Source organism: Pollicipes pollicipes, unplaced genomic scaffold (genome assembly GCF_011947565.3).
Source record: "Pollicipes pollicipes isolate AB1234 unplaced genomic scaffold, Ppol_2.1 Scaffold_7261;HRSCAF=8764_pilon_pilon_pilon, whole genome shotgun sequence".
NCBI lineage: Eukaryota > Metazoa > Arthropoda > Thecostraca > Pollicipedomorpha > Pollicipedidae > Pollicipes > Pollicipes pollicipes.
The window spans coordinates 17,389,894-17,401,757 of record NW_023597054.1 but is presented as its reverse complement, the minus strand read 5'-3'; the positions used below and the strand labels follow the sequence as shown (position 1 = coordinate 17,401,757).

At 60.6% G+C, this 11,864-nt stretch overlaps 1 protein-coding gene across 1 annotated transcript in view; it reads right to left on the bottom strand.

Moving 5' to 3' along the window:
* Nucleotides 1–9,796, bottom strand: part of LOC119111116 (protein patched) — a gene marked incomplete in the record, with an annotated part of 42,997 nt that extends 33,201 nt beyond the window's left edge. The window contains 2 exon segments of the mRNA XM_037234944.1: nt 5,554–5,746; nt 9,569–9,796. Coding sequence (XP_037090839.1) covers nt 5,554–5,746; nt 9,569–9,703 — 328 coding nt within the window.
* Nucleotides 9,797–11,864: the final 2,068 nt, after the last annotated feature.

Here is an 11,864-nt window from a genome sequence, read left to right as displayed (position 1 = left end):
CTGGGTGGACGACTCGGAACGAAGATGCCTATCGTCTCCACAGCTAACACCGCAACACGCCACCCAGTTCATCCGGGGAGGAGACGGCAGACGGTGGCTGCTGACGAGCCAGCGAAATAGGGTAATAATAACTGTCCGATCACACACCTCACTGCACAGCCTGGGATACTGTCCTGTCCCCCATGTCTCGGAACAGTGCGGATGGAGGCAACAGCAGCAACGCTAGTCCCTGCTCGACGGACAGGCGGTCATAACTCCCTGTTTGACAGATAGACGGATGTTATTTCCTGCTTGCCAATAAGGTGGCCGTTAGTCCCTGCTCAGCGAAAGGTCTCAACAGGTTCCTGCTCGACGGGGAGGCAGTCGTAAGTCCCAGCTCCGCGGGCAGGTGGCCGTTAGTCCCAGCTCCGCGGGCAGGTGGCCGTTAGTCCCAGTTCGGCAGGTGGCTGTCAGTCTAAGCTCGGCAGGCGGTCGTAAGTACCAACCCGGCAGGTGGCCATTAGTCCCAACTCGGCAGGTGATCGTTGGTCCCAGCTCGGCAGGTGGCAATTAGTCCCAGCTCGGCAGGTGATCGTTAGTCCCAGCTCGGCAGGTGGCCGTAAGACCCAGCTCGGCAGGTGGCTGTTAGTCCCAGCTAGGCAGGTGGCCGTCAGTCCCAGCTCGGCAGGTGATCGTCAGTCGCAGCTCGGCAGGTGATCGTCAGTCCCAGCTCGGCAGGTGGCCGTCAGTCCCAGCTCGGCAGGTGATCGTTAGTCCCAGCTCGGCAGGTGATCGTCAGTCCCAGCTCGGCAGGTGATCGTTAGTCCCAGCTCGGCAGGTGGCTGTTAGTCCCAGCTCGGCAGGTGATCGCCAGTCTTAGCTCAGCAGGTGATCGTTAGTCCCAGCTCGGTAGGCGGCCGTTAGTCCCAGCTCGGCAGGCGGCCGTCAGTCCCAGCTCGGCAGGTAGCCGTTAGATCCAGTCCGGACGCCCTATAGATGACGTGCCATTCATCTCGGCTGCCCTCCCCGACATGCGGCCCGCCGGTCGCGCGCCTCCTGTTACAAAACAGCTCCGGGCTTGAAGCAGCAGCCCCTCCCCCCCCCCCCCCCCGCCTCCGCTCCCTTCATGGCTGCAAAGTGCTTCAGTGGACAGGGTCAGGCCAAACTCTGGAAGAGTCGGCGCGGCATGGTCCGGGGATCGGACCCCGCAAGGCCAGCTGGTTCCGGCACGCAGGGTGTGTTACGACGAAGCCACTGATACTTTCCACGGAAACCTGCTACCTTTTACGTGGTCGCCACACCTTCCTGACAACCAATCGCTGGACGCGATGCACGCAGGACAATGACTGCTGTTGCAAATCGTGCATTCGCGGTGCACCGGCTGCACTGACAACCACCTCGGACCACGTGGTGCACGGGTGCAAGGCCACGCCGGTCGTCACGAGTCACGAGACGCCGGCTATACTCATGGCACGCAGCGCCACGTGCCGCGCGCTGGCGCCGAGCCATGAGTTTTACCGGCTCACACATACCGTGGGCTTGACCGAGGAGCTGCCACGGTGGCAGGGGTGATGGGAGGAGGTGTGGCAGGCACGTGCGGCGGGCAAGTCAGGTGCCATCACAACCCGCGGCCCTGGCCAACCCGGCCAACCAGAGCGAGGAGGAACTTGTTTATGCTGAGGTGCTGTCTTGGTGCGCCCCGTTGACGCTGTGATGCAGTGTGGTGAAGTTGTCATGCCCCGTGTTGGCGGCGGGGGCCCGTGGCCGGCCTGCGGCACACTGCGCTGCCGTCACCACAGACGTCAGTGTCGCGTGTCTGTGCTAAGTCGAGCGTGGGCCACCAATGCGGTCACGCCGGATTCGTCCGCTACCGGCCTGCTCTTCAAGCGCCGCTGGGTGGACGATTCGGAATGAAGGGATGCCTATAGTCTCCACAGTTCACACCACAACAAGGCACGGCGCTCATCCGGAGAGCAGACGACAACGCAGTTCGATCGAGACCACCCTCTGCCACCTCTCACCGCGTCCGTTTCTTTTTCGCAACCCTTTGTCTGCCTGGCTGGCGGGCCTAAGCCTGTGATTAACGCCCGGCTGGCGCTCGCACGTCGGCCGTAACTCGCGCCCGTGCGCAGGAAGCCGTCCCGCGGCCGGCACGTCCCAGCCATCACCATCAGTCGCACGGCCTGACAGCGCGGTGCCTGTACATGCGGGGGAGAACAGACAGCCGCAGCGGAGATAGCGCCGCGGACGTCAGCACCGGGCCGCCGTCGGCCGGCGCTCCTCCCGGGCGCCGGCACCAGCGCGAGCTGTACCGTCACGGACCGGCTCTCCCAGTCGGCCGAAGGCAGACGACCCGAGATCCAGTTCAGCACAGGGAGCGATTCCGCCCGGCCACGCCACCGCTGTCGACGACCGCAGCCGCCTCACCTCGTGTGGGAATCCCGTGCTTCATTTACACCACATGCAGGAGTTGATTTAGTCGTCAGCATGTCACGTGTCTCGCGTCCCCATTGCCTCATAGGTTGGTATCCCATGCCGAATCAACACACCAGCGGACGTCTTACGCCCTGGTTATACCACAAACAGGATTCTCATGGCGACGTCACCAGTGGGCACAGCCTTCCACCGTCTTAGTGGCGCCACCGACAGACACAGCCTTCCACCGTCTTAGTGGCGCCACCGACGGACACAGCCGTCCACCGTCTAAGCGACGCCACCGGTGGGCACAGCCTTCCACCTTTTCAGTGACGCCACCGGTGGGCACAGCCTTCCACCTTTTCAGTGACGCCATCGGTGGGCACAGCCTTCCACCGTCTTAGTGGCGCCACCGGTGGGCACAGCCTTCTACCGTCTTAGTGGCGCCGCCGGTGGGTACAGCCTTCCACCGTCTCAGTGACGCCACCGGTGGGCACAGCCTTCCACCGTCTGGCTACGCCAAAGTCGCCTCGCGGCCGCGGGATTACCGCAGGTAGGCGGCCACAGACACCGAGCGTGTCGCTGACCCACGCAGACACTCGAGATGTCCAGGGACAACTCCGTCCCACTGACGAGGGACAGGTGACGCTGCAGTTTCGATCAAGCTATGCCGGCAATGCCGGCTGGACAAATATTTTCTTTCATATAACGAATCTACAAATATCGTCTTGATCGAATTACAACAAAGGAGTTAGTGCGATGAACTTGGCAAGGCGAAGGCAGCATCTGATCTCAGCTATTCGCATGATACACGTTCGACAACATACCGAAGAACAGAACCTTGCATTTGATTGTAGGCCACATGCATGATTCATAAAATGGGTAGACGCGGATTACAACAATTTGCCTCCCACTCGGAATTTGCTGAGTACACTATACAAAGCTCGCGGATTGGTTTGGCTAGCACTGTGTCATATACTGAGGCATATTTGGCCTCACTGGCGTCCCGCAACAGTCAATCCCATCAGCTATCTTCCGAGACACGCAGACCGCTTAAAAACCGGCAGCGCTTGATTCTTGGACGCCACACAGGTTAGGCGATGACTCCACACAAAGGTACGTATGGATGCGTCAGATAGGCGACCCGTCCGGAATCTTTAGTTTACGGCCACTGGCGCCCGACCGGGTGACAGGCCTCAGCATAAACAAACGTCTGCTCACTAGCGGCCGTAGTGAGCGGAGGGTCAACGCCGTAAGCCGGCCGCAGGGCACCGTGCAGCCCGGAACCCGCAGCCCACCGCCGGCCGCAGACCGCGGGCTCCGGCGGTCCCAGACCGCGAGCCCCGCCGGTCCCAGACTGCGGGCCCCGGCGGTCCCAGACCGCGGGCCCCGCCGGTCCCAGACCGCGGGCTCCGGCGGACCACAGGCCAGCGGTCGGCGGGCGGCCGTCTTCGAGGCCGGCCCGGGCCCGGCGCCGCGCCGGTCGGGACTGAGGCCGGCGGTCGGAGCCCGGCGCGGCTGGGCGTCGCCGGCGGCGGGGCGGGGGCGGTGACCAGCCCACGTGCGGACCCGCCCGGCCGGTCGCACGGGAGCCGGGAGCTGAGGCGGCGCCATTATCAGGCCCGTGGCGAGCATAAGTCGCGTGTCGTCAGCCGCTGCCAGCTGGCGGCTGGAGAGGTCCAGTGCAGCACAACGATCCAAGTCCGGTCGACTCGGTCCCCCTGTGACCGCCTCAGGCTCGCTAGGCTGACTCAGATCCCCTACAACGGACTCAGAGCCCCAACAACCGACTCAGATCCCCTTCAACCAACTTAGATCACTTACAGCCGACTCAGGTCCACTGCAGCCGGCTCAGATCCCCCACAACCGACTCAGATCCCCGACTCAGATGCATAACAGTCGACTCAATCCCCTGTGACCGACTCCGATCCGTTAGGCTGATTCAGACCCCCTGCAACCGACTTAGATCTCTTCCAACCGACTCAAACCCACTAGACTGAGTTAGATCCCCTATAACCGACTCACATCCCTACAACCGACTCAGATCACTTACATCTGACTCAGATTCACTGCAGCCGACTCAAATCCACACTAGTCGACTCAGTCTTCGGTGGACGACACGGACCCGCGTCAGCTCAGACCCGCTGCAGCCAAGCGAAGCTAATTCTACAGCTGACTGAGGCCCCTTAATATGGAGAGGCTGAGACCTCCTCATACCAGCTGGTTGTTACGGACAGGGCGCAGATGGATGGGTACAGAACATGCAGAGTTCTCACCCCGATACATGTGGCGATAACATAATCACAACCCACGGATATGATAGCGTGCTCGCCAAATGTAATAAGTGCTATCCCTCCGCCAGTTGTACTCTATTACCGAACACGAAACATCCCCAGCAGCAGCAGAACATAATCTAGCGGACCTCCAGAGGAGCCCCATTTGTACAATTTGACCAGATCCAGCCTGACTGCCACCACCAGGTCAGTAACCTTCCCCCCCCCCCTCCCCCCGTCACCTGATCGGGTTTACCCACGATTCCTCACGTGGCCGGACGGCTCGGCACCCCTAGCCAGATCCCCTCGTCGGCAGACTCCCGGGGCCCAGCCGGCAGCGGCCGACACCGCAGGCGAGGACAATGGGTGCCAGGCGAAGAGCGATGGCGGTGCGCGGGCCCCACCATCGCTCCTGGGCCCGGCCCCGGCCCCACCCGTCTGTCGCGGCGCCGCGCCAGTGCAGCGCGGCCCGCCGCCAGCCGACGCCGGCCGACGCTGACCGGCAGTCATCAGCGGCGACAGCGGATTGCGCCGCGTGTCGCTCCACGGGCCGTGAATAGCTCAGGAATGTGCTTATAATAAACTCACTTGTGCTCGCCCGTGCCAAGGATCATAGCGTTTAATGTGTCTCTGCCAGCCCCCTGTAAACGTCCAATTGCCAGAAACACAACACGGTAAGATAGGAGGGCCGTACGCAATGAGAAACGCCGCTTCTGGCAGATACCCAGATGGCTCTCCGCCGGAGGATGCATTGACGAGCGATCCCTACAAATCTGACGTTATTTCACTGTTTGGCTGAGCCTGAAAAAACACGGATCGAGCCGACAAAAGCAGTTGCAACTCCACCCGCGCAATTCCATATTCTATGACATGTTCAGCGACTCACCTTCCACCCATAGGTCCTCCATGTCGGTGCGCAGTTGGATGTTCTTCAGTCCGATGCAGAGTGTGGCGAGCAACAGGATGCCGGCGAACAGAATTTTCCCGGCGTGACTCTGCACCAGTCGGCCAGTGTGGAACAGGTAGAACTGAGTCCGGGAGCGCAGCCACAGCGCCGCCCGGCTCCCACTGGCCTTCCCCTGCAACAGCGGCCATACGTCAGCCACACAGCCACAGCGCCGCCCGGCTCCCACTGGCCTTCCCCTGCAACAGCGGCCACACGTCAGCCACACAGCCACAGCGCCGCCCATCTCCCACTGGCCTTCCCCTGCAACAGCGCCCACACGTCAGCCACGCAGCCTCAGTGCCGCCCGGCTCCCACTGGCCTTCTCCTGCAACAGTAGCCACACAGCCACAGCGCTGCCCGGCTCACACTGGCCTGCCCCTGCAACAGCGGCCACACGTCAGTTACATGGCCACAGCGCCGCCCGGCTCCCACTGGCCTTCCCCTGCAACAGCGGCCACACGTCAGTCACACAGCCACAGCGCCGCCCGGCTCCCACCGGCGTTCTCCTGCAACAGTAGCCACACAGCCACAGCGCTGCCCGGCTCACACTGGCCTACCCCTGCAACACCGGCCACACGTCAGTTACATAGCCACAGCGCCGCCCGGCTCCCACTGGCCTTCCCCTGTAACAGCGGCCACACGTCAGCCACAGCGTCGCCCGGTCCCCCCCCCCCCCCCCCTGACCACGTCGTAGGCGACGCAGACCAGGAAGTGGCGCTAACACAGCGTTCAAGAGGAGGCGAACACCGCTTTCTAGCTGACGCAACAAATTCCGATACAGCACAGAAACTCCCTGATAAACGTTCTCTTGAATTCGGTGGCTTGCGCCGCATGGCGCAGAGTCCGCGGCCCCGCGGCCAAGCTGACTGTTGTCCGTGGTGTGGTTTGATCAGATTATTCAACACCTTTAGGGGGACGGCAACTGCTTGGTCGGAATACAGCATACTCTCCCACTTGTGATATGCGTGAAGTGCACAACACCTTGGTCCAGATCTACTGCTCATCCAGTCATGATGCGGTGGGCGCCGCTACGCTTACTTGCAACGTGTAAATCGGTGTGTTCTTGCAATGAGTTCTTTGCAATGTGACACACTTGCGACATATTTGGAATGTGTTCGTGTTCGCCACGTGAGACAACGCATATTCGCTTCACCATGCCGTCGACCGTCGGTCGGCCATGTGCCGGTCTGGGTCGACCACCTGCTCGCTCACCGCGTTCAGGGCAGCATGCCACACGCCTCTGTTTAAGAAATGTTTCAACCTCACGTGTATACCTGCTCACATATTTTTGGCAGAGGCAGCTGCTCAGACGGCGGCAACGGGCTCGACTTGAGCATTCGCTCCACGTGTGCACATCTGTTCTCGGATGCATATCGGTCTCGAATATTTCGGTCGTCTGCTTGCAGACGATTCGGCAGTGGGTTGGAAAAATAGCCTGTGGAATGTTGGGCGCGACGTACACGGAGCTATCTTGACAGCACAATTCGGAATCAATGTGACGTGGCTCGTTTCTAAAATGCTAATTACATCAGTGCAGACCACCTCGAGTAAGACGTAACCGGTGCATGCCAAGCGGAAGGAGCCATTTCGAGGCCTGAGAGAGACCCAGCTGATATACTGTGGCAACGGAGGCTAGACCCCCGTTGTATGCGATCCAGCTGTTGTCAATCACTTGGCTGTCTGCTCTTGCCTCGAAGGCTGGTTCAATCAAACCTAGCATCACACGAAACGCAATGTTGGGAGCCCCATCCCCCGAAACGCCTCCTTTTCAACAGGTCAGTACGCTGGACAACCTTGCCGCAACAACCTCGCTCATGTCGAAGAATCCCTCAACTTATCCAGACGCTAGAGTGTCGGATTCCTACGCTCTATCCCCCATCCCCCCCCCCCCCCCCCCGCTTCACAGATAGACAACTCTAGCATTGCAGCTCAATCTGCAAATGACGTGTCGGTGCCGCACGACGTGTGCGATCTCCGGCATCAGCACGGGCGGCGTCCCAGCAGCTGGTCGGCCGCCGTGGTGAGTGGGTCAATATTCTCCGCTGTCGGGCACGACTTTGGCTCACGAGCGGCCCTCGAGGGCCGGCCAGCCGGCCTGACGGGCGCACCGCGTGACCCCGGCGGATGCCTGCTCAGCTCACCACCCGTCCGCATTCCGTGACGGTGGCGTTCAGTACCGCCGCTTCAAGGCGGCGGGCGCAATTCGTGATGACATTGATATGTTTCCACTACGGGTGAATGAGATGTGGTCTCGGGCTGGGTCGCCAAGGCCCACCATGCCCTGCACCGTTCGTGCACATTCCACACTATGTAGTAACGTGCACCGTGCAGCGCAGCGGCATGCGCTGAGTACTGGCAATGCATCGTGTGGTGCAGCATACCGGGATTAGCCGTCACTGCAATGAAGCAATTTGACATGTGCTGGTTGCACAGCCTTCCTTCATGAGAACGGTTGATACCAGCTGCGCTGGTTCCCTCCCTGTGTCTGGGTATGAAGACTACACCAGCTGCCCGCCTGTGTGGGAGGAAACCAACTACACCAGATCCCTCGCTGGGAGGACACGAGCTGCACCGGCTATCCCCCGCATGTGGGACTGAAGATCACATCAGCTCCCTCCGCGCGTGGAACTCCCCAATGCGCCAGCTCTGTCCCTGCGTATGGGGCTGTAGATAACACCGGCTCCACGTCTGTGTATAAAGCCGCAGACTAAATCAGCTGCACCCCTACTACACAAACTCCCTCCGCGTGTGGAACTCCCCAACGCGCCAGCTCTGTCCCTGCGTATGGGGCTGTAGATTACCACGTCTGTGCATAAAGCCGCAGACTAGATCAGCCGCATCCCTGTGTGTGTGGGGGGGGGGGGGGGTGTAGACTACACCAACTCCCTCCCTGCGTGTGTGTCTGGGAGGGGAGAGGCTACTAGACTACGCAGCCTGCATTGGCTACGCGTCCTTGTGCGTGGCGACGATGATCACAACAGCTCTCTTCCTGTATGCGAGGCTACGCCATGCGCTACGCTATGTATGCGAGGCTATGCGAGACTACGCTAGCTTCCTCTCTGTATGTGGGGATACAGACTGCATCAGCTCTCTCTCCGTGTGTGGGGTAACAGACTGCACCAGTAGCCCATATCCTCCGTGCGAAGCTTTAACTTCGCCAGATCCCCCCCCCCCCCCCCCCCTGTGCGTGGGGATTAAAACTGCACCAGCTCCCTCCAGGTGTGTGAGGCTACAGACTAGGATAAGCCGTGTGTGGGGGTGTAACGCCATCCTCCTCCTTGTAAAAAGATGCAGCCTGTGCCAGCTCCTTCTCCGAGGTTAGGGATACAGACTACACCAGCTCCCTCTCTGTGTGTGAAGCTTCAGACGACACCAGTTCCCTCGCTGTCTGAAGCTAAAGACTACCCCAGCTCCCTCTGTGTGTGTGGGGATCCAGGCTACACCAGCTCCCTGGCCTAGTGTGAGGCTGCTGGATGCAGCGCCAGCTTGCCTGCGCGACCGCGGCCGCCTGCCTCCCTGTGCGGCCCGACTGCAGGGCCGCCAGACTGCGCAGCGCGCTGCTCCGCGCCGCGCGGGCCTTGAGCGGCGCTCTCCACGTGGGTGGTCCGGAGGAGGCCGGCCGCCGGCCGCTCGGCCGCGAGAGAGAGAGCGCGCGCGGGAGAGTGGCCGGTCGGCGGCCGGGCCAGCACCGTAAACACCAGCCTACCACGCACGGGCGCCGGCTTGGTGGCAGCCGGCGCCGGCAGGCCGTGTCGGCGACCGGACCAGGTCGTGGCGCCGGCGGCCCGGCGGCGGCGTCGCCGCGGCCCTCGCTGCGTGCACCTGGCGCCGCTCAAGGTCGCTGTACCACATACAAAGCGCGCGCCTGCAGGCGTCGCGAGCGGCGCCGAGAGCCGACCATTAGACGGCGGCGCCGGGCGGCGGTCGCCGACAGACGGACGCGGGCGGGGCTTACCTTGCCGATCTGCTGGAGCGCCACCCTGGCGTCGATCCAGCTCGGCCGCAGCAGGAACTCGCGGTTGTAGGCCGGCCGCTCCGGCTGCTTCTCGGCGTCGGCCGGCGCTGCGCCGCCGCCGCCTCGCACCACCATGGCCGCCACTGCGTCACTCGCGCGCGGCGTCGATCATCGCGCGGCGCTCCACGGGCGCCGCATGTTGCGCCCGTCCCCCGGCGCTGCCCACCTTCCGGCCGCGCGCACCCGACTAACCGGTCGGCGGGCCATGCTGGCACGCTCGCCCGCCTGCCCCTCCCCGCGCGGCCGCGGCCGCCGCGCGCGCTGATTGGTCGCCGCCGCGCCGTTTCCTAGCAACGGTTCTCCCATTCGCGGCGCGGACCACACAGAGCGCGGGGCGCGGGCGGCGCGGCCGTGCGTTGGGAGCGAGGCCGGTGCGCCGGCTGGCGCGTGGTACGTCGGCGAGTCGTCCGACCAGGTCGCAGGATAGGTCAGGGGCGGTACACCGGAGCCACGGGGAGGGTCGGCCAGAAGGGCCGCGTGGTCGCGGCATAGGTCGGCGAGGCGAGAAAGGGAGCGGCAGCCCGCAGAATAGGTCATCCATCTAAACCACGGGGTCTCCGGATCGGTTGGCCGTCGGGGCATAGGCCGGCAGATATGTCGGCCAGCAGCAGCATCCTCTTGAACAGCAAGTGTACGATGTGGATTACCAAGTTAGCTTTCCCGGACGGCCACATCGGAACCCCAGGTCATATCATGCGTGTGGGACGTTGGACATGGCCAGGGTTAGCGGATCCGGACGGCAGCCTGGCACGCGCTTAGAGGGTTTCTGCGGACCTCAGATCGGGTGAGGTACGCTGACTTCGTAAAAGGGTCTAAACTGCCTCAATCGATTCCGTCAGCGTGGTATAAACGGGGTGGTGGGTTCGCTGGGCGTCAGGTCGGCACCATGACGGAGCAGGCAGATAGCAAGGAAGGTTGAAAGAGGCGACCAATAAATCTGCAGCCGATGATCAGGCTGACTCCCAGTATCAATGAACAGTCAGACACGAGGTGATGGTCATACCCATGCACACGCCGTCCAGAACGCCGTTCTGTGAGTCTCCACAGGTGTCCTCAGCCCCTCCCCCATCCCCAGTCTGTTGGCAGACGCAAACATCCCTTCACTTACCTGCAGACACAAGCTACAGCTCTTAAGATTTTACAAACACCCCGAGTGTAAAATGTCAAACGGATATGTATGCTTCAGCCGTCGACCGGTTGCATGCCTCTGCATACTTTTGTTTTCTGTTATCGCGTCGAGTTATACCGTCAAAAGCAATCGTATAGCTCCCAATGGAGGCATTGAGTCAGCGAATGGTGGGATATGACGGAACAAGAAAATGTGTTATCCGAAATCAGGAGGGATGATTATCAACCCGATCTTCACGACGCACGTATAGTGAGCCCTGCAAATAAGCTAGCTTGATATGATATGGAGTAGTTCCAGAGCGTGGCGTTCTTCCTGTGGCATATCTGTCCGCATGGCGTGAGCAGTGTAACATGCTACATATATTTTAAAAATCCGGTAGCTGGCATTGCACATGGCCAAGCGTGCAAAACTGGAAACTTTGGTGAGAACAGGGATGTAGTTTCGGAAATTGAATGGGGGCTATACCGTAAAAATATCAAACTTACCCGGAAAAATTCGCCAGTAAACAGGTTATTTGCGGATTTGGCTCATTTTCCCAAAGTTGGGGGATGGGGGCGTGACGTAAGATGTGGGGGGCTTTAGCTCCCCCCCCCTTCCTAACTCAGTGGGAAACTACAACCTCGTTTCAGCAGCAAAACGCGGTGATTAGTGCTGCCACCTATACAAAGATTTCTGAAGCATTACTTTACATACAGTGCGCTGTTTTGTTGCAGCCGTTTTCGGTCGGATCTCTGCCGATACTTAATTCCAGTCAACTGACGGAGATCTCGCTCCTTTAGTGGCAATTAACTTTTTAAAAGTGATATGAAAGGGGCCAACCGCCAAGCGAAGAAGACTCACACTTGAAGGCAATTCCATGCTAATGTATTTGCCAGCGCCAATCACAGCTTCATGCGGATTTCAGCGAGCGATCGTAGCTAACGTCTAAAAATCTAACAATCTGACAATCTAAAAAGCTAAGTACGCGGTGCTGAACATACTTTGTTTAAATCAGTAGTAATACAATGTGTTTCTGTATGCAGTGTAAGCTTGCATGAATATGCAGATAGCACATGCGTCCGCTTTTAACAGTGGCCACATGATTATTTCGGCAGCAGCCCAGGTCAA